Below are 24,714 nucleotides of genomic sequence, written 5' to 3'. Positions count from 1 at the left end.
ATGGACAGCGGCAGTGCGGAAACAAATTATCATATTGTATACTTACAGAGTGAGACTGCTGGAGAAACCACCAACCAGACGGAAAGATCGGGAATGAGATATGAAGAGTGAGAGGGTATATATGCCCCAGATAGGGGGCGTGTATCCGACGAGGGTTGACTGGCGACAGGTGCGGCCACCTCCCCATCCGATCAGACCGAAGGAGAAAGCCGCGCTGAGGGGCATGGCGGCCGAATGGCAGCCTCGTGTGGCCCCCCCGGCGTTCGGGGCGGGTCGAAACTCCGTCAGCTGACGTCATCGCCGTCGCAATCGCGTGACGCGTCCGCATCACGTGGTACGCGCGGGGCCCCGCGCATGCGCAGTGAGCGGAAACGTCCGGGGATGTCCCCGAACGCCGCCGGCAAGGGAGAAATCCCCACCGTGGTAGCCAGGACCAGCCTGGGTATCCAATGGGGGAAGGGGGGAGGCAGGCGCCGGCTATGCCGATAGCCCTCCCTCCCCCCCCACCTTGCCGGGAAGACACATCTGGGGAAAAAGAACCCTGGTGAGAGGGCAGCAGCAGCGGTCAAGATGACAGCTCTTATAAAGGGGGCGGGCAGAGCACAAGGCTCAATGGATGTATAAAGTTAAAGGGAAAATAAATATGAATAAACGGTCCATCGCATATATGGACACATCATCCCATATTAATACATACATTAATTGGCAGGAAAAAATTATAAATTATTAACATGAGGTATCCATATATGTAGAATCAATTCGCATGCCTAGGTGTCTGAAAAACACATAATAGAATATAGAAAAAGGTATATATATATAAAAAAAAAAAGGGAGGAAAACGTATATTAAAGAATAAGAAATAAAATATAAAGAATAAATTATATGCAAAAAAAAGGGGGAGAAATATTTTAAAAGTATATAAATATGATAAATACCATTGGACTGCCAGGGAAAAAGGGGAAAGGGGAGGGAGTCAAAAACAAAATGTTCGGAGATAGAACAAGGGGGGGGGGGGCTCATAACAGACAAGATTGCTCTATGTTACCTATAAAGGGCCAAAAAGACTTTACTGGGTTTTGCCCGAAACAAACCCTTTTAGGAACGGGGCAAATGAGATGGCCTCATTTAGTCCCGGGGGCGAGGTGGCATTTAATTTGTATATCCACTTCTGTTCATGTTGCAGCAGGATTTTGTTCCAATCACCGCCTCGATTTGGTATATGTACCCGATCGAGAGCGGTGAAGGACACTTTGGGCATTCTATAGTTGTGTACTGACACTACATGTCGGCCTAATGGTAAATAGTAGTTGCCAATCTGCATGTGATAGATGTGCTTAGACATCCGGCGATGGAATTCCTGCTTGGTCTTACCAACATAGTAAGCACCACACTCACATGACATAAGGTATACAATACCTCGTGTTTGGCAATTAGTGAAGTGTTTAGGCTTGAATAATGCCCCATTTGGAAGACGGAAGTTTTTATCACGTCTGATGTATTGGCAAAATGAACAGTGTCCGCAGGGAAACGACCCCAAAATTGAACAGTGTTTAGATCTTTTTTGTTCATCCCTAAACTCGCTTTGAACCAGTTTATCCCTTAGCGACAAAGCGCGCTTATAGGTAATTGATGGCCTGTTAGAGATGAAGTTACAGACCTTTGGATCATTCATCAGTATGGGCCAATGTTTTTGAATGATGTTACTGACCGCCTGATGTTGCCTGGAAAAACGTAGAATGATCCTAGTGGGGCCGGTGTTAGGGCCATCCATGGACCTTTTTTTGAAAAGGAGTTCGGAACGGCATTGTACAGCCGCTCTGTTATATGCCTTCCGTAGGCAGGAGCGGCTGTAACCTCGTGCTAGCAATCTAGTTTGTAATTTGTAAGCTTCCTGTTTAAAGAGGGCATCATCCGAACAGTTCCTGCGTAGACGCAGGTACTGTCCATATGGAATTGACCTCTTCAAAGTTGTAGGGTGAAAACTCTCGGCGTGCAACACTGTGTTGCCAGCCGTGCTTTTTCGGAAGAGGGTGCTCGAGATTTTATTATCAGGGGTGCGTTCCAGCTTAACATCCAAAAATGTCATTAGATCACGATTGTAGGTCGTGGTAAATTTAAGATTGTATTTGTTCTGATTAATACAGTTCAAAAATTGAAGTAGCATTTCCTCTGGGCCCTCCCAGATGATGAGGACATCATCGATGTACCGTAACCACAAAAGTATGTGGCCCGTGTACATCATTTGCCCCGTTCCTAAAAGGGTTTGTTTCGGGCAAAACCCAGTAAAGTCTTTTTGGCCCTTTATAGGTAACATAGAGCAATCTTGTCTGTTATGAGCCCCCCCCCCCTTGTTCTATCTCCGAACATTTTGTTTTTGACTCCCTCCCCTTTCCCCTTTTTCCCTGGCAGTCCAATGGTATTTATCATATTTATATACTTTTAAAATATTTCTCCCCCTTTTTTTTGCATATAATTTATTCTTTATATTTTATTTCTTATTCTTTAATATACGTTTTCCTCCCTTTTTTTTTTTATATATATATATACCTTTTTCTATATTCTATTATGTGTTTTTCAGACACCTAGGCATGCGAATTGATTCTACATATATGGATACCTCATGTTAATAATTTATAATTTTTTCCTGCCAATTAATGTATGTATTAATATGGGATGATGTGTCCATATATGCGATGGACCGTTTATTCATATTTATTTTCCCTTTAACTTTATACATCCATTGAGCCTTGTGCTCTGCCCGCCCCCTTTATAAGAGCTGTCATCTTGACCGCTGCTGCTGCCCTCTCACCAGGGTTCTTTTTCCCCAGATGTGTCTTCCCGGCAAGGTGGGGGGGGAGGGAGGGCTATCGGCATAGCCGGCGCCTGCCTCCCCCCTTCCCCCATTGGATACCCAGGCTGGTCCTGGCTACCACGGTGGGGATTTCTCCCTTGCCGGCGGCGTTCGGGGACATCCCCGGACGTTTCCGCTCACTGCGCATGCGCGGGGCCCCGCGCGTACCACGTGATGCGGACGCGTCACGCGATTGCGACGGCGATGACGTCAGCTGACGGAGTTTCGACCCGCCCCGAACGCGGGGGGGGCCACACGAGGCAGCCATTCGGCCGCCATGCCCCTCAGCGCGGCTTTCTCCTTCGGTCTGATCGGATGGGGAGGTGGCCGCACCTGTCGCCAGTCAACCCTCGTCGGATACACGCCCCCTATCTGGGGCATATATACCCTCTCACTCTTCATATCTCATTCCCGATCTTTCCGTCTGGTTGGTGGTTTCTCCAGCAGTCTCACTCTGTAAGTATACAATATGATAATTTGTTTCCGCACTGCCGCTGTCCATATTGATATAATACTCGGTCTATTACAATGACCCCATACCTACTTTAAATGCCTGAATGTATACAATACAATTCTTTTTACTTTATACTTTCAGACTTGCTAAATGTCAGCTTGGACGGGCGTTCACTGAGCCCAGTTCAAAGTTGTGACCAATCCCGGGTTAGGTCACAAATGATTGCAAGCACATAGGGCTACGCAGTGCGGTTTTTACATGTTATCTTCACTTGTTCATTAGGTAATATATTTTATTCACCTGGTTTCCCTACATGTGGGCACTTCTTCACCAATTATTCCTTTGCTGCACCCACCCATCACCCATTCCTGCACTGCATGACACTTTCTGTGTGTTCACTTTCCACACATTTGTGCTGCACCCACTAGGGACCCACGGTCTGTTTCTGTTTTTCACACTTTTCCTAACACTTCACCCAATTGCCACCCCCCACCACCAGCATTGATTAGTCTATCCATACCCCTCACCCATATGGCTGAGGTGTTTTTACAAAACTAATTTCCTTTTTCCTTTACTACCCTGATATACGTTATGTATATATCTAGAGACTTTTTCCATATAAAAGTTAATTATAAATTATATGCATGGACATATGCATGGACATACATGTATGTGTATATAGATATATGTGTGTTGATTTTATACACACACACATATTCAGCACAATAAGGTTCTGACTCGCCCAGTGGGTGTACACATGTATTTGTGATATCCTAAACCTGGGCTGATATATGGATATATTCTCTGGATTCAACTTTGGAGTGCATACAATGCATATTGTTCCAAATTGTCTTTTCCTTCTTGGGTTGATTGCTGCAGATGCTCTCCCCACCTGGTTGGCCGTGAAGTCCGTGCTACAGATAGGGGGCGCTTCATTGTGTGATCTCTCGTAAGCCGCATCCTTGGGACCTTCCCCTGAGATTGGAGGCTGTAGCGGTGGTGCCATGGGATCTCTAGGGGAAAACGAATAGGCTATCCTTTGTTTTTAAGAGGACCTCTCTTACAGAAAGCCTCTCGCATAGGACACTCATCATTGGGTAATTATGTTATGTTAATATATGGCATATCCGTTGTGAAATTTATATATTTAATTTTTTCTGACATATGTACCTTTACTGTACAATTTTAGCAGATTGACCTTTGAAGAAGACCTGGAACTTATAGGTCGAAACGCGTCAGGTCCATATCTCTAATACTGTCAATGTACAAACAATATCATTATGAAAATGTGCCTATATTGCATGTACTGAGTGTCATTAGATTGTACACACTCTGTATTGGAGCTCATTTTTTTAACCTATGTGTTTAAGCTATTTTTGTATAATAAAATTTATTTTTACATACATTGGCCTACCACCTTCTTTTGTGCTGCCTAAAAACCCCACTGGGGAACTTCTTTCTCTTTTTTTGTGGAGTTTCTTCAAGGGCCCCAACATTGCTGGCCAATGTTTTTTTTTCAACATTTACTGGCCAGTGGGATAAAATTGGGACCATAATATATACTAACAACAGGTTAGAAGTGCCTTTATATACTGTTGCTAGGTAAAAGCAATTCAATTATTTTAGTTACAGAGTCAGAATACTGTAGACGATTACTCATATCTCAATATAACCAAAATAGCAGCGCTGTGAATAAAAATAAGTGATAATGCCAGTGTTGAATGGGGCAAATTAATAGAACCCAATCTCAATGACTAACACAGTTCTCAAAATCGATAAACAATAAATGTTTGATGAACAATCCGACACAGTGGATAAAGTCCAAATAGATAATGTGGAAAGATATAGGCTCAGACCCCAGTCTTTGAAGCAGGAAATGTAGATAAAAAAGATTCCTTCACCGCACCACTGTGGTATCTAGAAATAAAATGCGCGCTTACCAAAAGGCAAGCACTAGGGGGCTTGCGACCTTAACCCGGTCAGGGCCTTTCATTAGATGAGCTTGTAGAAAACGACATACCACTTCCTCGATCAAAGAGTGATGATATCCCTAATCCACCAAGTCACGGGCAATCCCTCTTATCATAGAGATTAATAGAGACTCCTAGCTGGGGGTTTGTTCTCGTTTAGGGGTACCCCGGGAAAAGAGAGGAGAACATAGCGTAATCCTGGTTTTACGATTTATTAAAAGAATTGAAATAGCACTTACAGTGTAGCAGATACAAATAGGCATAGGAAGCCGGCCGGCTAAAAAACGAACACCCGTCCTGCAGACGGTAGATGCAGCACATCAGCTCGCCCGAGGCACGTTTCGTCACACTCTGACGTCGTCTGGGGCACGGGCGACGCACTGACGTGTCGCACCTAAATAACACAGCGATGCAACCAAGCCTCGTAGTGAGACGAGACCGGAAATCACCTTGCGCTCCACCAAGTATGGGCGGATGGTACAAGAGCCATCTTGGAAATGGGAATCTTGCCAAATCGTATAATGTAATTCATAGTACAAAAGTCCCCGAGATTAAGCAATACAGTGCGGGACAGATGGCTTAAATACCAGTACTGCCACACATATTTTGCCAGTAGGAAAAAAATAAGCAATCTCAGGGGAAGTGTACACCTGATAAATGTAGAGCGAACACCTACAAGCTATTGCAGCCTTAAAGGACTGTTAATTTAAAAGGTAGACTACTTTATTCTTATAGGGGCCCGACCAGGGTGTACATACAGGGCACAACATTAAACTCTCGCTTTACCAAGGGAGTAACATAATTAAAAATAACGCACCTAAATTATAATTTGGTGTGACTAAAATGAATGATCTAAAGACAAATGTAAAGGGTTATATAAAGTTATAGGGGAAGAGAAAGGTAATTTGGCTGCCCCATAACAGAAAATATTAAATATATACATAATAGATACAATATATACAATATAAATAAAAAACAAATGAGCTGGAACCTAAAATGCAAATGACAGATAGATAGGTATAACATCATATTTTCCATCTAACAATATTAATACCTATATGAAGTCAGATTGGAAAAGGAAGAAATTACCCATATCTCTCAGAGTAATGTTGTCTTATTGATTGTTTGCATAAGTAGACTTGCTAATCTAGACAAGTTAATGCTTGTGCACAGGTTCCAGCATACAGACCAGCTCGCGTGAGTGCTCTGACTTAACCTTTGCAGTTATGCTGGGGCAGCACAAGCCTGTAGTTAGGAGTAGGGATGTAGGAAAAACCTTGCACATGTATGGTGGACTTTGAAATGTTAATTTTGCATGCAGTCAGCAATAAAGTTGATTTAAAAAAAAAAAAAAAAAGAGCCAGTGTAAAAATTATTAAAAAAAAAAAAACAAACAACACACAAAATGCCCCATCCACCTGTGCTTGCCCACAAATTCATGCTCTGGTCCCTCACACAGGGGCTCCACCCCCCTAATCCATGCATCCGTCCCTCTACTCTACATGCAGGGTGGCAGACACATGGATTCCAAATGGAGTGGTTTTTTTTGATGCATGTGATTAGAGCCAGAAGCTCTAAATGGCTTAAATAAAGGGGTGAGCTCAGGGTGCAGTGCACTATGTCCCAAACCCACCCAGTTGTGTCACAATAGCGAATAGTCAATATTTCCTTCCCGATTCTCTGCCCAGCCAATCACGAGGCGGGTCCTGAGACCCATCATGTTGGCCAAGAGGAGACACAATCCTATTAGCCAAAGAGGAGAGGAGACGCAGAGGAAGCCCTTGCCTAGCATAAGCCCTGTTGGGTCAACATACATCAAATCCTCAAACCCTTTAGAGAGGCAACTAGCCAAAATCTTAGCAATGTTTGCATTGACATTCAGAAGGGAGATTGGCCGATATGAAGCACTTGGGAATTAGCACAATAAAAAGACTGCTCCCTATAGATTCAGGTAGCGACGCCAACGGCTAATTACTTGCAAGGCTGTTCACATCAGTGGCAAGTCTGGGCACAAACACAAGTGAGCGCAATACTTTGTTACAGTCTAGGAAACGGTTCTAGGTCTCTTTATTTTTTGTGTATAGTAGACTGATTCTTGGTTCCTTTCAGTATTTCGAGATCGGCTAAATGCCAGAAAGCAGCTCCTGATATACAGATCAGCACCATTTAGAGCAGTGGTTCTCAACTCCAGTCCTCAGGACCCACCAACAGGCCAGATTTTAAGTATTACCTTGGGGAGATGCAGACTAGAATACTGCAATCACTGAGCAGCAAATGATATCACCTGTGATGTATTTCAGTTATCTTGCAAACCTGGCCTGTTAGTGGGTCCTGAGGACCGGAGTTGAGAACCACTGATTTAGAGGCTCTCCCACTAAGCAGAAGGGTCTGTGTTTAAGGTCTGAACTTCTGCTTCCTTTAGAACCATGCATCTCCCTCTCCTCCCTTGAACTCCCCATGAAGTCACTCCCTTCCATAAGTGCAGGGAATGTTTTTTCAGTGAGCTGTGTGTGTGTGTGGGGGGGGGGGATTAGTACCAGTTTGGAGTCATTTAGAAGCAAAGCTGCTCACTTAGATGGCCATGGACTTTGGCAACCAGAACACGTGGCCCCTCAAAATATTGTTTCTTCATCTCCATTCAGGTTTATTTTAATAAAATTGTACATTCAAACAAAATTATAATATATATTGTCATGGAACGTCCCACACTCCGCTTGAGTGCTTCCGTCTTATACCACTTCCTCCCAGTCTGTATACAGATATTATGAAGAAAGAGCGTCTAGATCAGAAAAGTTGAAATACCAAGTAAAAGTACCATCATCCCAAATGTCTAGTACAGAAACAAAGGGCAGGAGGTAGGGAGCGGCCGTAGTTAGCTGCTTCTGTCGGCCAGTATCTCAATACCCCATGCAAGGGAGAATACGCCCCTATTGCGGTACTAGGTATAGTCAAGTATTCAGTACAGACAGATAAAGAAGGAGATAATAATATAAAAAAATTTCATTTTAATAGAAAACATGATTAAAAGATTATAACAGTGTCACATACAGTTGTAATTAAAAAACGGAAGCAGTAAATACAACCAATTGGATTACAACCCATAGTGATAGTGGACACAAATAGAGCTTGGATTCTCGACCGGTTTCGCGGTTTTCACCGCTTCCTCAGGAGAGCAATATCTGTGGTACAACATACAATAATTATAGTAAATACATAACACGAGAAAGACATTTGTCGATGCAGCAAAATCGTTAAACAATACATTAAACACTTACATACAATTTAAGTAGAAAAAGGATGAGCTCACCCGTTCAGTAATTCTCTGTGGGTGTGTAAGGCCCCAAGTGGTTCCCCCTGCGGCGGACACAGGGGATAACAGACAGCCTCTAGATGGATAAATTTTAGATGATAGAATTATATAAATCAATAGACTAGGGAATCAGTCGAAGGGAGGGATAGAATAGGGGGGTGCCAGAAGTGTGCCTCTCAAGTTAAAACCAGTGTGCAAGGATAGGAAACGAGGAAACAGTGAAGGTAGATGGCAGTGGGGGGAGGGGAAAAAGGGGGGGGGGGGAAGGAGAGAGGAGAAGGGGAGGGGAAGGAGAGAGGAGAAGGGGAGGGGGGGGGGAGGAGAGAGGGGGGGGGGAGAAAGGGGGAGGGGGAGGGAAGGGGGAGAAGGGGACAGAAAGGACGGGGGGAAGGGGAAAGGAAAAGAGGGACAGTGAGGTCAGTGGAGGGAGAAGCCACTACTCAAAAGGTGTAAAGGGAAAAAAACAGGTTAAGAGGAATTGCACACAAAGGTAAGGAGCTGGCACTCACCCCTGAAGTACTAATATATTGTAGACGCATGGGCTGGAATAGATGAGGACCATATAACAGAGGATCATGTAGCGAGCGAGATAGAGTCGCCAGCCGCTGTTAGGTTGGCACTAAAGGCCCCCCCCAGGTGGGCTAGAAATATTGGTGTATGCAGGGGGAGGTCACAACGACAACTGCAATCAAAAATTGTAATGAAATTACCATATCACAGGGGTCATATGGAAAGTTAACCCACCAGTCAAGAAAAATCAACCAGAAAGGGTTAAAATTGCAAGTTAGAAACAATGTAGAATAGCAAGAGTATCAGAGAGGCACTCTAGTATAACAATAGATAAATATACAGGGAGCGTTGTATAAACAGGTTACATGCAGAGATGTTGGATTCAGCAGGGATGCAGGCAGGGAGGAAGGTCTGCCTGAGAGCAAGGGAGATAAAGGAAGAGGGGGGGCGGCAGCACTTACCCACATCGGTGGTCCTCAGTTGGCACAGTGTCAGGAAGCTGTAGGCTCACATAGCGGCCATAACCGGCCGCTATAAGAGCACCCCAACCCGGAAGTCAGGGACGGCGCAAGAGGCGGTCCCTGACGTCACCGGATCTGTTCGTCTGTATCTGTACAGATATCCCAACCTGAGCACAAACAAGGCGACACTTGCTTGTTGCTACCAAGAACTCACTTTATTTAGAATCAAAATTACAAGACTTTATATGCAGTTGGAACCTCCTCTAACAATACAACTGTAACTTAATTAACATGAGCTAATTATCTAATCCTTTATACAGCCTAAGTGACTGAGACATGACCTTTCGCCCAGACTTGTGGTCACCGAGCTTCACACAGTTATAGCAACACAATAGCAGTCGTCCCGTCTCCTACATTGTATAGAGGACAATGTCATTAGCTCATTCAATTAACATAAACACAGGTAGTTGGAATTGATGACACCAGCATCTCCTCACAGGATGTGTCCCAACAGAATGAATCAGTCTTATCAGCAGGGGGCTGCTGGAGGAATCCCCCCTCCCTCTTCAGGGACACAAATCTACAGTAAGGAGTCCCCATACAATACATACACGACTGAGTCCGATTAGTACAGTTCAGCCTGGATTTCTCATTCACCTCACAGAGTATTGTTCCATTGAAAATCCAGGGCCCATAATCAAGAGGTAACAGGCTTGCATACAGTCCTCGGTTCTGGCTAGGTCTGTCATATACATATATTTTTTTTTTTGTGAAGATAAAAAGGGAACTGTAATGGGCACCTTTTCATACCCATCTATGTGAAAATAGATATTTTTGGAGCAGAGGGTCACTTGAATTCCAACTTAAAGTGGTTCTAAAGACCAAAGTATTTTACCTCAAGGCATTATCTGCATGAAGGTAAAAAACTCCCATGATCAGCCCCCTCAGCCCCTCTTAAATACCTGGCACCTCTTGATTCAGCACTGTGCCCATCTTCAGCAGTGCTGCCCTCTCTCTTCACACAGTACACAGGTGCAGCAGTGAGAACCATTGGCTCCTGCTACAGCTAATCAAATCCTGTGAGGAGAGTGTGGGGGGGGCAGGGCTGAGCCACAAAATGTGCATCTACGGATGCACATAGTCTAGGAGCATGGAAACAGCTTGCTATGAGGGCAGTTAGAGGAGTGGACAGCAGTGATGGGAGACCCCAGAAGAGATGGTAAGGGGTTGCTCTGTGTGATACCATTGCACAGAGCAGGCAAGCATAACTTTTTTTAATCATGTTAAAATAAACACCCTTTACAAAGAACAAACATGTCATACTTACCTCTGTGCAAGAGTTTTGCACAGAGTGGCCCTGACGTGCCTTTTCCGGAGTCAACCAGCAGAACTCCCAGCCCCTCTTCATTGGGTGCCCCCACAGAGATCCAATTTCCATGGGGGCACCTGTGCGGGTGCATCCCGAGTCCTGCTGCATCCATTGACAGACAGCAGGACTCGGCTCTGCCCCCAGCTCCCATGTCACTGGATTTGATTGAAAGCAGCAGGAGCCAATGGTTCCTGTGGCTATCAATCTATCCAATGAGGACCCGAGAGCGGCTGGAAAAAAAAAAAATGGGCTCAAGTAAGAAAAAAGGGGGGGGGGGCTCTGCAGTGCAGAGCAGAAGTTTTTTTTACCTTAATGCATTAAAAAAGGTGAAAAACCATGAGGGTTTACTACTCTTAAACAAAAAATTATGCCTTTGCAACCACTTTAGTCCGATTTGACATACCAAGAACATTCTAGTTTAAGTCATCATGTTAAGCTCATGAAACAAAAGACAGCCAAAAGGGTTTTTAAATTAACAGCTTCCCGGCCAGCACACAGCGATATACGTCGGCAGAATCGCGCTGGTGGGTAAAAGGGCGCACAGGTACATCCTTTTTAAGAAGTGGTGCTGCCGGCAGTGCGTGTTGGCTGTGTTCTGTGACCGTGGGTCTTGCAAACTCAATGTCCGTGATTGTGTCACGGAGAGGTAAAAAGAAGAGATTTTTGTAAACAAAGCATTTCCCCATTCTGCCTAGTGACAGGACAGATCTCTGCTCTGTCATCGGGAACCGTGATCACTGTCTTGTGTTGTAGCCCCTCGCCCCCACAGTTAGAATCACTCCCTAGAACAAACTTAACCCCCAACATTGCCCCCTAGTGTTAACCCCATTCACTGCCAGTGTCATTTACACAGTAATCAATGCATTTTATAGCACTGTTCGCTATATAAAAGGACAATGGTCCCAAAATAGTGTCAAAAATGTCTGATGTGTCCACCGTAATGTCGCAGTCCCGATAAAAAATTGCAGATTGCCACCATTACCAATTAAAAAAATGCCATAAATCTATCCCCTATTTTGTAGATGCTATAACTTTTGCGCAAACCAGAAGAATACATATCGGCCTAAACTGAGGAAAAAAAAAAAAAAAAAAAGTTAAATTTTGGGGGAGATTTTTTTTTTTTTTTTTTTTTTTTTCTTGCTATGCACAGTGGCATTTTCACTCCATGAAACTATCAAAGATCCTGGGGGTCGTTTCCTAATCCTGATATGTGACCTCAATTCCATCACATACACTATTGTTAATGTGTATGCGCCCAACCAACACCAGATACACTTCCTACATAAACTCCTACGAAAGATCAAGGCCCACCAAAAAGGAAGATTGATAGTCTGCGGAGACTTTAATACAATCCCTGATAAGAATCTGGACTCTTCATCTAGCACTAGACGCCCGGGTATGTCTCTCTTGGCCACATTACATGCGCAAGACCTATACGACGCTTGGAGGTGCCTGCACGCTGGCGAAAGGGATTACACCTTTTTTTCCTCTCCACATAGAGTTTACTCTCGAATTGACCTTTTTTTTGTGGATCGAAACACCTTAGCCCAAACGACATCTACAACAATAAATACCATCACGTGGTCTGACCACGCGTCCATTACTATATCCATAAAAGATGACTCAAACTGCAACGTACCGAACATGTGGAGATCCAACACCTATTTAATGCAACAACCAGACTCAAAAAATGTTATAAACCAGCATTTGAAAGAGTTCTTTAGTGTCAATGAGTCCTCGGTGCAGGATCAGTTTATACTGTGGAACTCTCATAAGGCATATATACGTGGTATTTTTATACAATTAGGGGCAAGAGCTAAGAGGCAGCAGCAACAACGAGTAAAAGAATTAACAGACAAAATATTTTCGCTCGAAACTAAGAACAAACAAAACACGACCCCCATAGTATCCCAGCAACTTACACAATTACGTAATGACCTCAGATCACTACTGCTTGAGGGCTTTGAAAGATCATCAAAAAAAAAAACTTAAAATGTCATATTACGCTACAGGAAACAAAGCTGGCAAAACCTTAGCATATAGACTGAAAGGCCTCAGACACAAATCAAAGATCCCTTATATATTGCATCCTACCACTAAACATAAACTTTATCATCCTCAGGATATAGCGGACACTTTCAGTCACTATTACAGCACACTATACAACTTAAAAGACGATACAAACACTATACAACCCAGCACTGACTCAATTAACTCTTTTCTACAATACTTAGACATACCTTCACTCACACAAGACCAAATACAGACCTTGAACCAAAAATTTAACTCAGATGAACTACATAAAATCATTGATTCACTCCCCAGCAACAAATCACCAGGCCCTGACGGCTTCTCTGGGGAATATTATAAAACTTTTAAACACCTATTAATTCCATATTTGGAACGCACATTTAACACCGCTGCTGCCTCTGCTTCTTTCCCACCAGAAATGTTGAGGGCAATAATTGTGACTTTGCCAAAGCCAGGGAAGGAACCCAATACCCCCCCAAATTTCAGGCCTATCTCATTGCTCAACACTGATCTGAAAATATATGCCAAACTCATTGCATCCAGTTTACTAAACATACTCCCCCTCCTCATTCACCCTGACCAAACCGGGTTCACCAAAGGCCGTCAAACGTCAGACGCTACCCGCAGGCTGTTAAATATCATACATTTAGCTAAGACGCATAAGAGGCCTTCTCTGCTGTTGGTGTTGGACGCAGAGAAGGCCTTCGACCGCATACACTGGCAATACCTCACTCAGGTCTTGAGCAGGTTCGGTTTTTCTGGCACCATTCTCTCAGCAATCCTGGCCTTATACTCTAAACCCTCAGCCCAAGTATATACATCGGGAGCATTATCCAAGCCTTTTAACATAACCAATGGTACTAGACAAGGATGCCCCCTATCCCCATTAATCTTTAATTTACTCATGGAATCCCTGGCTATATATTTCCGCTCCCATCCCGACATTGAAGGCTTCTGTATAGATAAGTCCACCCATAAGATAAGTCTATTCGCGGACGACATAATCATGATCTTGACCAATGTGGAATCTTCCCTGGCTTTGGTACATAACGCACTAAATATGTTCAATAAAATATCCTACTACAAAGTAAATGAGAACAAATCCTATGTAATGGGAATAGGCATTGACCCTGGCATACAAGATAAACTTAGTTCAAGATTCCCATACTCCTGGGATAACAATGGGATAAAGTACCTGGGCATAATCCTAACTGCAAACTTAGATAATCTAGTGGCTGCTAACTACACTACATTTTAGGAACCCTCCAGAGAAAGCTTGCAGATCTTGCCAAAGTGGAGATATCGTGGACAGGTAGACTGGCAGCGTTTAAAATGGTTCTACCACAGCTACTTTACTTGTTTAGAACGCTCCCAGTCCCTGTCCCTAATTCCTTCTTTACTAGTGCACAATCTCAAGTCGACAGATTTCTCTGGCAGGGCAAGAAGGCCAGATGTGCCTTCATGAAACTCACTAGGTCTAGGGATGCTGGGGGAATTGGACACGTCATACTAAAAGACTACTATTTAGCAGCAATTCTGTCACAAACCAGATATTGGCTATCCCAATCTCAGGCCCATAGATGGATAGAGCTAGAGACAGCACAAGCGCCTAGGACAAACCTAGCTGACTTATTACTCTCTTCCAGATTTCAGGCATACACTCAAACACACCTATCTCCTACAATGGTTGCTACTCTACTAGCTTGGAAGACATTCATAGCATCCAAATTCACGAACCAAACAACCAAAGGTATCCCGATTACTGTATCCAGCTTAACACTGGTTATACCAAACCTTCGTATATCACACTGGATGTCTAGAGGCATACTATCACTAGAGGACTTCATGAACTGTCCAATTCCCAAAACATTTGAGAGCCTACAAACCAAGTACAACTTGGAAGACTACGACTACTATAGCTACATCCAGATATTACATTTACTTCAAAGTTACCCCTATACTTCCATTACAGTACCATGGCGAGTATTCCTATACCTTACAAACCCCAACACTAACATAAAGGGTATATCCTTGTTTTATAACTTAATCAACAACAAACAGGTGTTCACCAAAACTGACAACATCATAGCATGGGAACATCAGCTGGGCACAACCTACTCTGAAGAACAATGGCAAAAAGCATTACGCAACACAATTGCAGCCACAAAATGCGTTAGCCTATGGGAGACAACCTATAAATTAACACTTAACTGGTATTTAACGCCATACCGAATTTCTAAATTCGCAAAACAAACTTCACCTCTATGCTGGAGAAATTGCGGACGAGTAGGTACACTTCATCATATTATCTGGGAATGCCCAAGTTTACATAAATTATGGCAAAAAATATTTAAACTAATATCAACAATAGCAGGACTTAGTTACCCCGAAAGCAGACCTAGCTGTCCTATCATTAGGTATAGAAAACATACCGGCAGCAACCAGAACTATAATTCTACATATCTTACTTAGCACTAGGTTAACAATTCTCAGACATTGGAAAGATTCTAAACCCCCCGCCTTCAGTGAAATTATAGAATTGACGAACACACACGCCACCTATGAATGTATGTTTGCAGCAGCCAAGGGTCAATACATGAAGTCACAAACCAAATGGGCTAGATGGAAAAAATGGTACACACACACCCATCAGGATTAAGTTCTTTTCGTTTTGACTACCTGCAACCTACACTCAACTGAAGTAGGCAAAGCTGCATATAGTTTGTTTTGTTTTAATTTAATGAATTATTATTTATGTTACCCTAACAATGTTATTACCAATACGACCAACTCTGCACATTCGGAATCCTGGTCCTTTAATTAGCTTACTTCCGGAATCGCTAATAGATGTGTATGTATGTTCATGTCAAACTTCCAACTGACAATGATACCATCATATTAAAGATGGTCCGCGAGGGCCGATATCTAACTAACTTTGTATACTATCGGAAATGTAATGTCGCAGAATATTCATGCACTAAACTCTATGTGAACTGTACTATATACTTTATATTTGGTTTATGTTCTGTATTATTTACAACCTGTACAGTCTGATTCCTTCAAACTAATAAAAAATATTGGAATATACATTCCTATCCTATGTACAGAAAGAAGACAAACATGGTAAACAAAGTAACAATTTTATTACCAGATACAATACGTGATTTTGTAATATTGAAATACATTTAGATAAACATTGGAACCCCTTACCAAAAAGACCCTTGCCAGGAAAATAGGTGGATATGCCTGATAACCCCCAATCACCAGTGTCAGAACCCAAGATGTCCATCTTACAATTGCATACAGAAAAAGTATATCTAGTGGTACTTTGTCACATTCAAACATTCATTTATACAACTTTGCTGAATTATTTAGGATGTATATGTTCAAAATCCTCAGGATTCCATTGACAAATTTGCTTGTATAAAATCTTTAGAGGACCATTAAGACAAACTAAATAATAAGTCGTTTTCAAAGTTGCGGACATTGCCCATTATGTCTAGGACATCTCCCTCTTGTTACGCCACATCTCCTTCTTGTTATTCCTCCAAACACATTCTTGTATTTTGACTTTGATCGCCCCCATGTTGCTCTCCACGTTTTGCTTTGCTATGTCTAGCAATTCATTTATCATAGATGCGTCATATAAAGGAACGCGTGCAGTATACTTCTTGTTTAGTCTGTATAGATTTTCAGCCTCTGAAAGAAATGTGCATCAGATTGTGTAAAGAGATAAAGAACAATGAAAATATCAATGAGATTTTTATAAAAAAAACTTCTCCAGTATCTTTCAAAACAGGCCTGCATATAGTTTGCCAACCTTATGTTTTTATGAAAACTTTAGTTTATTCACAAGAAAGCCTACATTTCTGTGCTTTAGTTCAGTTCATGTCAATGGGAACAAAAATGTAATGTTGCAATAGTAACCATGACGACAACGCATTTCAGGAGCGTGTCCCACTTCATCAAGGCTTGATAAAGGGGGATACACACCCGAAACACGTTGTGTCGTCCGGCAGCTCTGCATTTGTTCTCCTAGTAGCAATTGGCATTCACTATGAGCAAAGCAAAGCTTATCCATCAAGTCCGTCCCAAGTGGAGAGTGTGATCTTCTCAAGCTTTATCCTGTCATACATCTCCTGCCTGTGCAAATTGGTGGCCACTCTGTACTCCATTATCCTGCACTGACAGGTGTGGGGGCATGGGCTGCTCTATCCTGGATCATTGCCGATTGGCACACGGAAATGCCAACTTATACACAGAGGATTTCTTTACTTCATGGTCCCCAGATATCGCTGATATGCCCCTTATACAAGGATGGACAAAACACCCCCCTGTTCAGTTCGCAGCAGAACTACTGTACAGGGGAAATGTTCTTACCTGAACGGCAAAACCCTTTGAAATCTATGGGAGCCAAACAGGAAAAGCCAAATGTGCCCACGTTGAAGGCTTATATGCAATTGGCCATAAAAGGGGTATGGGGGTCCAGGTACTGCCCTGGGGGACACGCATCAATACAGGTGTTTTTTTTTAATTATCTTTTTTTCAGGAGCAGTTATTTTGATTATGCCACTGGGGGATCTATAGTCTATAGCGACTACTCTGGTGGGGTCCTATTTTTGCACAGGGGTCTATTGTTGCTGGGAGGGGGTTTGGTATTCCTGGAAGAGGTCCATTGTTGCCGAGAGGAATCCACTGTTGAGAGAGATGTCTATTGATGCTGGCTGCTGGGAAATCTGCTATTGCTGCTGGGGGTCTATTGTTGCTGGGGGGCGGATTTTTGTTGTGGGGGGCATTGTTGTGTGCAGGAACTATTGTTGCTGGGGGATCTATGGTTGCTGGCGGAGACAAGGGGTGACTTATAAGGAGGGGGAGTTACTGCACCTATTCTCTGAGAAAAAAAAAAGCCCTGTATGAAAGAATATCAATACCTGGAATGCAGCCTATAGCATCCACCAAGCTCATAATACAGAGAGAGACAACTATGAATACACAAGTCTTATTACAGGACTTTACTCTGTAAACTCACCTCCACAAGTCTGCATGTTGAACAGAGGAAAGTGCATCACATCAGGCGTCTCATATCCATCTCCTTCAAAGACGTAGCAGCTTTTAGTTGGAGGGTACTCATAACGTTCATTGGTACTTACTGGAAAGGAAATCCGGTGATCCTCACAGTATTCAGCTGTTCTTTTCAAAGTCTTCAAAAAAAAACAAAAAAAAAAACAAAAAACACACACCCCCACACCATTAAAAATTAACCCATTGTACTCAAATAGTAATGATGGCACAAACCTTGATTCAGTTTAAGAACAGTTTTGCAAATCATATTTAAAAATTCAGTGAACCCCATTGAACTCTTTTGGGAGGCTATGCTCTACAGCCGTGGCCAAAAGTTTTGCAAACGACACAAATTACATTTTCACAAAGTCGGCTGCCTCAGTTTTTATGATAGCAATTCGCAATCTCCATAATGTTCTAAAGAGCGATCAGATAAATTGCAATTAATTGCAAAGTTCCTCTATGAAAATTAACTAAACACTTCAACTGCATTTGTGAAGGAAGGGCCGTCATTAATATTGATTGGACCCTGGGCAAACATTTTCTTGAGCCCTCCTCCATGCAATTTCTCCATCTACCTGCTCTGAGACAGACAATAAATAGAAGTTAAACTGAATTTACTAAATCAGATCAGGCAGCAATTGCAATTGGTTGCCAGATGTTACAGTGTATCATTACCGCTCACTGATTGGCTGCTAGAGGTTACAGCCCACATTAGGGCTCACGGATTTAAGAGAGGTTTCAGCACATAACTTCTGCTTGTTGATTGGTTGCTAGAGATTACTGCATATCCTTACCACTCAATGATTGGTTGCAAGAGGTTAGTGCACATCATTACTGCTCACTGATTGGTTACTAAAGTTTATAGCACGTCCCCTCTGCCTGCACACGATGGACTGGCGAGGTTAGGGGACCCATCAATAGGCAAAAACTCCTAGGACTCCTGGGATCAATGGCAATGCTGGGGGATGGGGTGATCAGTGGCAATGCTGGGGGGTTGATTGGATCAGTGGTGGGGGGGTGGGATTAGTTAGGAGGCAGTACACTGTGGCAAATTCTGAATCATGTAGAACAAAGCTGGAAATCTTTGGCAAGTATATAGTGGGGGGTTCTTCACTGACCACCAATGTGAGGGGGAATATACAATGACCTCCATGTAAGGTGGCACTTCTGCACCGACCACTAATGTTAGGGGCTTTACACTGACCACCAGTGTAAGGGCAATTCTGCACTTGGCAACAACGTAAAAGGGAAATGTAAACTGATCACCAATTTAAGAATTTACACTGAAAACCAATGTAATGGGGGATTTTACAAATAAAGGGGGATTTCTACACTGGCCAACAATGTAGGAGGGGGGGGGGGGGATTTACACTCACCAATTTAAAGGGGCTTCTATATGGACCACCAATGTAAGGGAGGATTCAAAACTGACCAAAAATGCAAGTTACGATTTTTTTTTACAGATTAACATGAAGAGGAGTTTCTACAGTAACTACCAATGTAATGGGGATTTACACTGACCACTAATGTAATAAGAGCATTTACAGTAACCACCAAAGTAAGGAGGGATTTACACTGACCACCAATTTAAGGAGGACCTTCACACTGGCCACTAGTGTGAATGAAAGGATTGCATAGTGTGTTGGGAATCCATGCAAAATAGCTTTCCTGGACACCACAGAAAAGTGCTGCCCTTTAGCAGATACACAGCAGTTCCATTAATTGTTAATGATGCCCTCACACATCGGCTGAGATGTGTGTATTCACATGCTCCAAAATTCAGTGCTGTGGCACCATGTTATTTTGTAAAGGGTTCCATCCCCAATTTGCTTACCTTTGCAGAACAGGCTGATGTTGGGCTGAATGACCACAGTTGTAGGCAGGACTTTCAAGCATGTCCCTTTACCTCCCCAGTGGGCAGCATTCAGCAGAAGTGATGGTGGATATGACCTCAGGGGGGCATGATATACATATAAATGCCACCTCTATTAACATATCAATGCCGCTGGTTGGTATCCATTTACATATTCATGCTGCCGTGATTTACATATCAATGCCAGTTATGTACATGTAGACACCGGGTATGCAGGTGAGTCATCTGTACATGTTAATAGGGCAGAGCTGGGCAGCATTAGTAACAGAACTTCACAATGAGATATTGGGACACAGCACAGGACTAAAACTTCAAGGGAAAAGGGAATTTAAACTGGGATAGTTGGAAAGTATGAGGCATCTGCTTTGGGCCCCACAATGATGATGGGTTTTCTTGAGCTTTCTTGGGCTACCTTAAAGATGGTCCTGGAAGAAGGGTTCAGGGCGCCCAAGAAAACCCAACAAGTGCCAGGACCTCCTCTTACAGTGAATTCAGCTGCAGGATTGGGACACCACCAGTGCAGAGCTTACCCAGGAATGGCAGCAGGCAGGTGTGAGTACATCGGAATGTGCAGTGAGGAGACTTTGAGGATGGCCTGGTGTCAAGGGCAAACAAAGAAGCCACTTCTAATATGATGGAGCATATGTGATGTGATAATCATGTGTCTTAGGGAACAAAACATGGACATTTTGGGTCCACAGCCAGGAAACTCCCCAAACCTTAATCCCATTGAGAACTTGGTCAATCCTCAAGAGGCGGGGAAAAAAAAAAAAAAAAAAACACCCCCTCACAAAATTCTGATAAACTGCAAGTATTGATTTTGCAAGGAAATACAATGGATAGTGGCGCAGGTTATAGTATATAGCATGAGATTAGAGTCCATACAAATGTTCTTTGAGCTGTTAAGCTCTGTGTGAGGAAACAGTCTATGCAGACAGGGCAGCCTTGCAGGGGGAGCCGAAGCCGACTCCAAACATGGTGGATTCCCTGTAATCCACCACCGCTCTCCAAGCCTCGCTTTGGACTCTGCACACTTGCTGGAAGTTTCCTGCTGGTCCAGATGCCGGCCATGAGAAGGATTCACAGGACGTGACCCCCTCTGCTGGAAGCTGTGATGGAGATTGGTGTAACCAGACTAACCTGTGCCTGAGTAATGAAACCCAAATGTGAGTGTTTTTAATGCACTTTGTTTTCTCTCTAATTGATTATGAAAGAGTGGGCTGCCAGTCAGGATGTGGCCCAGAAGTTGATTGACAGCATGCCGGGGGAATTGCAGAGGTCTTGAGAAGGAAAAAAAAAAAAAAAAAAAACAACACACCACACACACACACGATCTCAGGCTTTCCATTAAAAACGGCAGTGTTTACATCTGCCAAGGCCAGAAGTGACAACGTTGCGCACAGCCTCCAAAAGTCAGAGCTGGCCAGGGACCATCTGGTCCTTGGCTGGCAGTTTGCCATAAAGCTGACCAATTCATTCTCTGGACAGGCGAGCCGGTAGAAGCCCTGGAGGGCGGCGGGAGGGTGGGGTGTAAAAATCAAGCGGCTAAGCAGCTGCCATGATTGTTTTTACTGTGCAGGGAATCTCTGCAAAAAAATATCCGAATGATACCTGTGGCTGCAGGCGGCAGATATCTCCACTCAAAGTCCAGGACATCATATGACAGACTTAGGTGAGGAATTGGTTAATTTTTACTTACAGTGACTGTAATCTCCCTATTGTGCTTTCATGTTGATAAAGTGTTTTTTGTAGAGACGAGACAATGGTTTGGTGTAAACTTAGGTGGAGACCGACCTTTGGCTGTTTGAGCCTTAGGATAAACGCCCAAACTTTCTTCTGTCCAGCCCCTTGGTAGAAATACCACTTCTATATAAATTTTTTTGGCTCCCATCGACCACTTGTATACATGAGAGCTTCCATTGGTTCCCAAGAAAGCAGCGGTTCATGCTGCATCACTAGAAACTGCTGTATTAGATTCACAGCCATATAAGCAAAAAAGGGCGGGGACAGCAGTGACATCTCTGCCCATATATTGGCACTAACCATACATGGTCAATAAGGTCACCACCTTGGGTGAGCGATTGTGTGTACCGACCAGGGTATTTTTGCCAAGTTAGTGGGCATCATAAGCAAAAATGAATTTACAATGATGCTTTTTTTTTGGGGGGGGGGGGGGGGGGGTTTGGGTGTCCATTTCTGAGTCTTGTGAAAGTAGAGTTATTTGCTCATGTGGGGGATCCCTGGAGGCCTTATTAAAAAGGTGGCTTCCAGATTCTGATAAGCACCCTCAGAGCCCCACAAACCACTGGCCCAGGGTTGTGGGAAAGAGGCTCTTGTCTTTAACCAGAGATCCTCCCATTGTTGAAGGCGTGTGTGCCGGGGTATGGTTCAGGTAACTTTTTGTACGATGTGCCCCCTTAAAATCCTATCCAGACTCAAGGGTCACATGCAGTATGCATTTGAGGGGACACTTTTTTAATCAGTGCTTTAGGGAAAAAAAAAAAAAAAAAAAAAAAAAAAATTACATAGCAACCTTTTGGTATTTTTTTTTCCTTTTTAAAGATTTCAGCAAGGAAATGTAAAATCATTTTCCTCTGTAAATATCAGAGCTGCTACAGCATTTTCTGTACATCACAGAGATGCCCCTCCATAGGCAGGATTTTTACATTTTCATGCCTATTAGCTGAGAAAATTGGAATTTTTAGTTCAACAGTTTGGGCTCCAGTGGCAGCTGGTGCTCAATTGTTTGAGGGGGGCAAACAAACCTGACCCCCACACCCCTCATTGATCGATTGCTCAGTCCCCGATTCTCTCACCCACCCACCAGCTGGTTTTCAGCTCCACCCCTGCATCTCCTCCCAAGTCCCGGCGGTAGGGATGAGCCGAACACCCCCCAGTTCGGTTCGCAGCAGAACATGCGAACAGGCAAAAAAAATTTGTTTGAACACGCCAACACCGTTAAAGTCTATGAGACACGAGCATGGAAAATCAAAAGTGCTAATTTTAAAGGCTTATATGCTTTATATGTTTATGTTTATATGGTCATAAAAAGTGTTTGGGGACCCTAGTCCTGCCCCAGGGAACATGTACCAATGCAAAAAAAAAAAAAAAAAAAAAAAAAGCGCTGTTTTTTCAGGAGCAGCGATTTTAATAATGCCTAAAGTAAAATAATAAAAGTGAAATATTCCTTTAAATATCGTGCCTGGGGGGGGGTGTCTATAGTATGCCTGTAAAGGGGTGCATGTTTCCAGTGTTTAGAACAGTCCAGAGCAAAATTACACTTCTAAAAGAAAAAAAAAAAAAAAAAAAAAAAAAAAAAACACCACACACACACACACGATTGCCCCACAGTCTATTACCAGGCCCTCTGGGTCTGGTATGAATATTAAGGGGAACCTCATGGCAAATAAAAAAAAAAAAAAAAAGGCATGTGACCAACCCCCCCCCCCAAAATCCATACCAGACCTGAAGGACCTGGTGATGGACTGTGGGGGAATCCCATGATGTTTTTGTCAATGACTTTTACGTGCATTGCCAGGACCGAACAATTCATTATAGCCACAAGTACTTTTAAATGACCTTTTCCTTTAGAAATGTCATTTTGAGGGACGGTTCTAAATATGGGAAAAATGTGCCACTTTACAGGCATACTATAGACACCCCCCAGGTACAAAATTTAAAGGAATATTTCACTTTTATGGTTTCATTTTATGCATTATTGAAATCACTGCTCCCGAAAAAAGGGCCATTTAAAACTTTTTTTGCATTGATACATGTCCCCTGGGGCAGGACCAGGTCCCCAAACACTTTTTATGACAATAACTTGCATATAAGCCTTTGAAATGAGCACTTTTGATCCCCATAGACTTTAACGGTGTTTTTGTGTTTGAACAAATTTTTTGCATGTTCGGGATGCAAACTGAACCGGGGGGGGGTTGGGGGGTTGTTCGGCCCATCCCTACTTCTAAAGAGGATTAGCTCAGATATACAGAAGACAGGATGGAGATGGCTCCCCCCTGCATCTCCTCCCGTGTCCAGGTGGCCACTTCTCCTGGCCTTTCGGGTCTCAGAACTCCCAGCCAATCCGGTCTCAGGACCTGCTCCTTGATTGGCCGGGAGAAGCATGAAGATATTTAGCAAATATTAAAGCATTCATGTCACACAAGTTGGTGAGCCCACCCTTATTGAAGCCAATACGAGCCTCAGGCTTTAATGTTCTTCAACACACACACACATGCTTCCGGTGCCCTGCATGGAGATTACGGGGTCGGGCGCATGGATTGGGGGGCAGCGCCCCTTATGATCGGCTGCCACTTTTGGTCTCCCATTGATTTCAGTGGGGTTTGGGAATAACATTTTTGACGTTCTCTGAACACTTGAACTGAGCGCGGGGCAGTTCAGTTCATCCCCAATTATGTCATCACTTTTGTGTTTTTTCAATCAGTTTTATATCTGTTGTTGGCGAGTTACACAGCAGAAAGAGGAATCAGCGCCACAGAAATACCTGGACAATTGTGGATCCCAATTAAGAATGCTGCCGCTCAATCCTAGTAAAATACTAGTAGTGAAAAATCAATAAATATGCAGAGCAAATCTATGGAATATCAAACTGTGTGGACAATTTCCACCAAATTTGTATTTATTCTACGACAGATGGACTTTATGGTTCTAAAATACCCAGCCCCCCACTAGAACACTCCGCCCCATTATATGGGTGAAATTATCCTAAATTATGTAATTGATCAGATGTAAAAAAATCAAATGCAAATTCTCTATAATAGGTGTCTAAATAAAGTGACTGCTTATTTAATAAATATACAT

At 43.1% G+C, this 24,714-nt stretch overlaps 1 protein-coding gene across 1 annotated transcript in view; it reads right to left on the bottom strand.

The window, feature by feature from the left end:
• Positions 1-16,455: 16,455 nt before the first annotated feature.
• LOC141128922 (cytosolic phospholipase A2 gamma-like) overlaps positions 16,456-24,714 on the bottom strand; it is a 100,426-nt gene continuing 92,167 nt past the window's right edge. The window contains 2 exon segments of the mRNA XM_073616577.1: positions 16,456-16,655; positions 17,986-18,157. Of these exon segments, the coding sequence (XP_073472678.1) occupies positions 16,456-16,655; positions 17,986-18,157 (372 nt within the window).

The sequence above is a fragment of the Aquarana catesbeiana genome, linkage group LG01 (assembly GCF_042186555.1).
Source record: "Aquarana catesbeiana isolate 2022-GZ linkage group LG01, ASM4218655v1, whole genome shotgun sequence".
Classification (NCBI taxonomy): Eukaryota; Metazoa; Chordata; class Amphibia; order Anura; family Ranidae; genus Aquarana; species Aquarana catesbeiana.
Note: the sequence above shows the minus strand (reverse complement) of the source record. Positions and strands in the feature narration are given on the sequence as shown.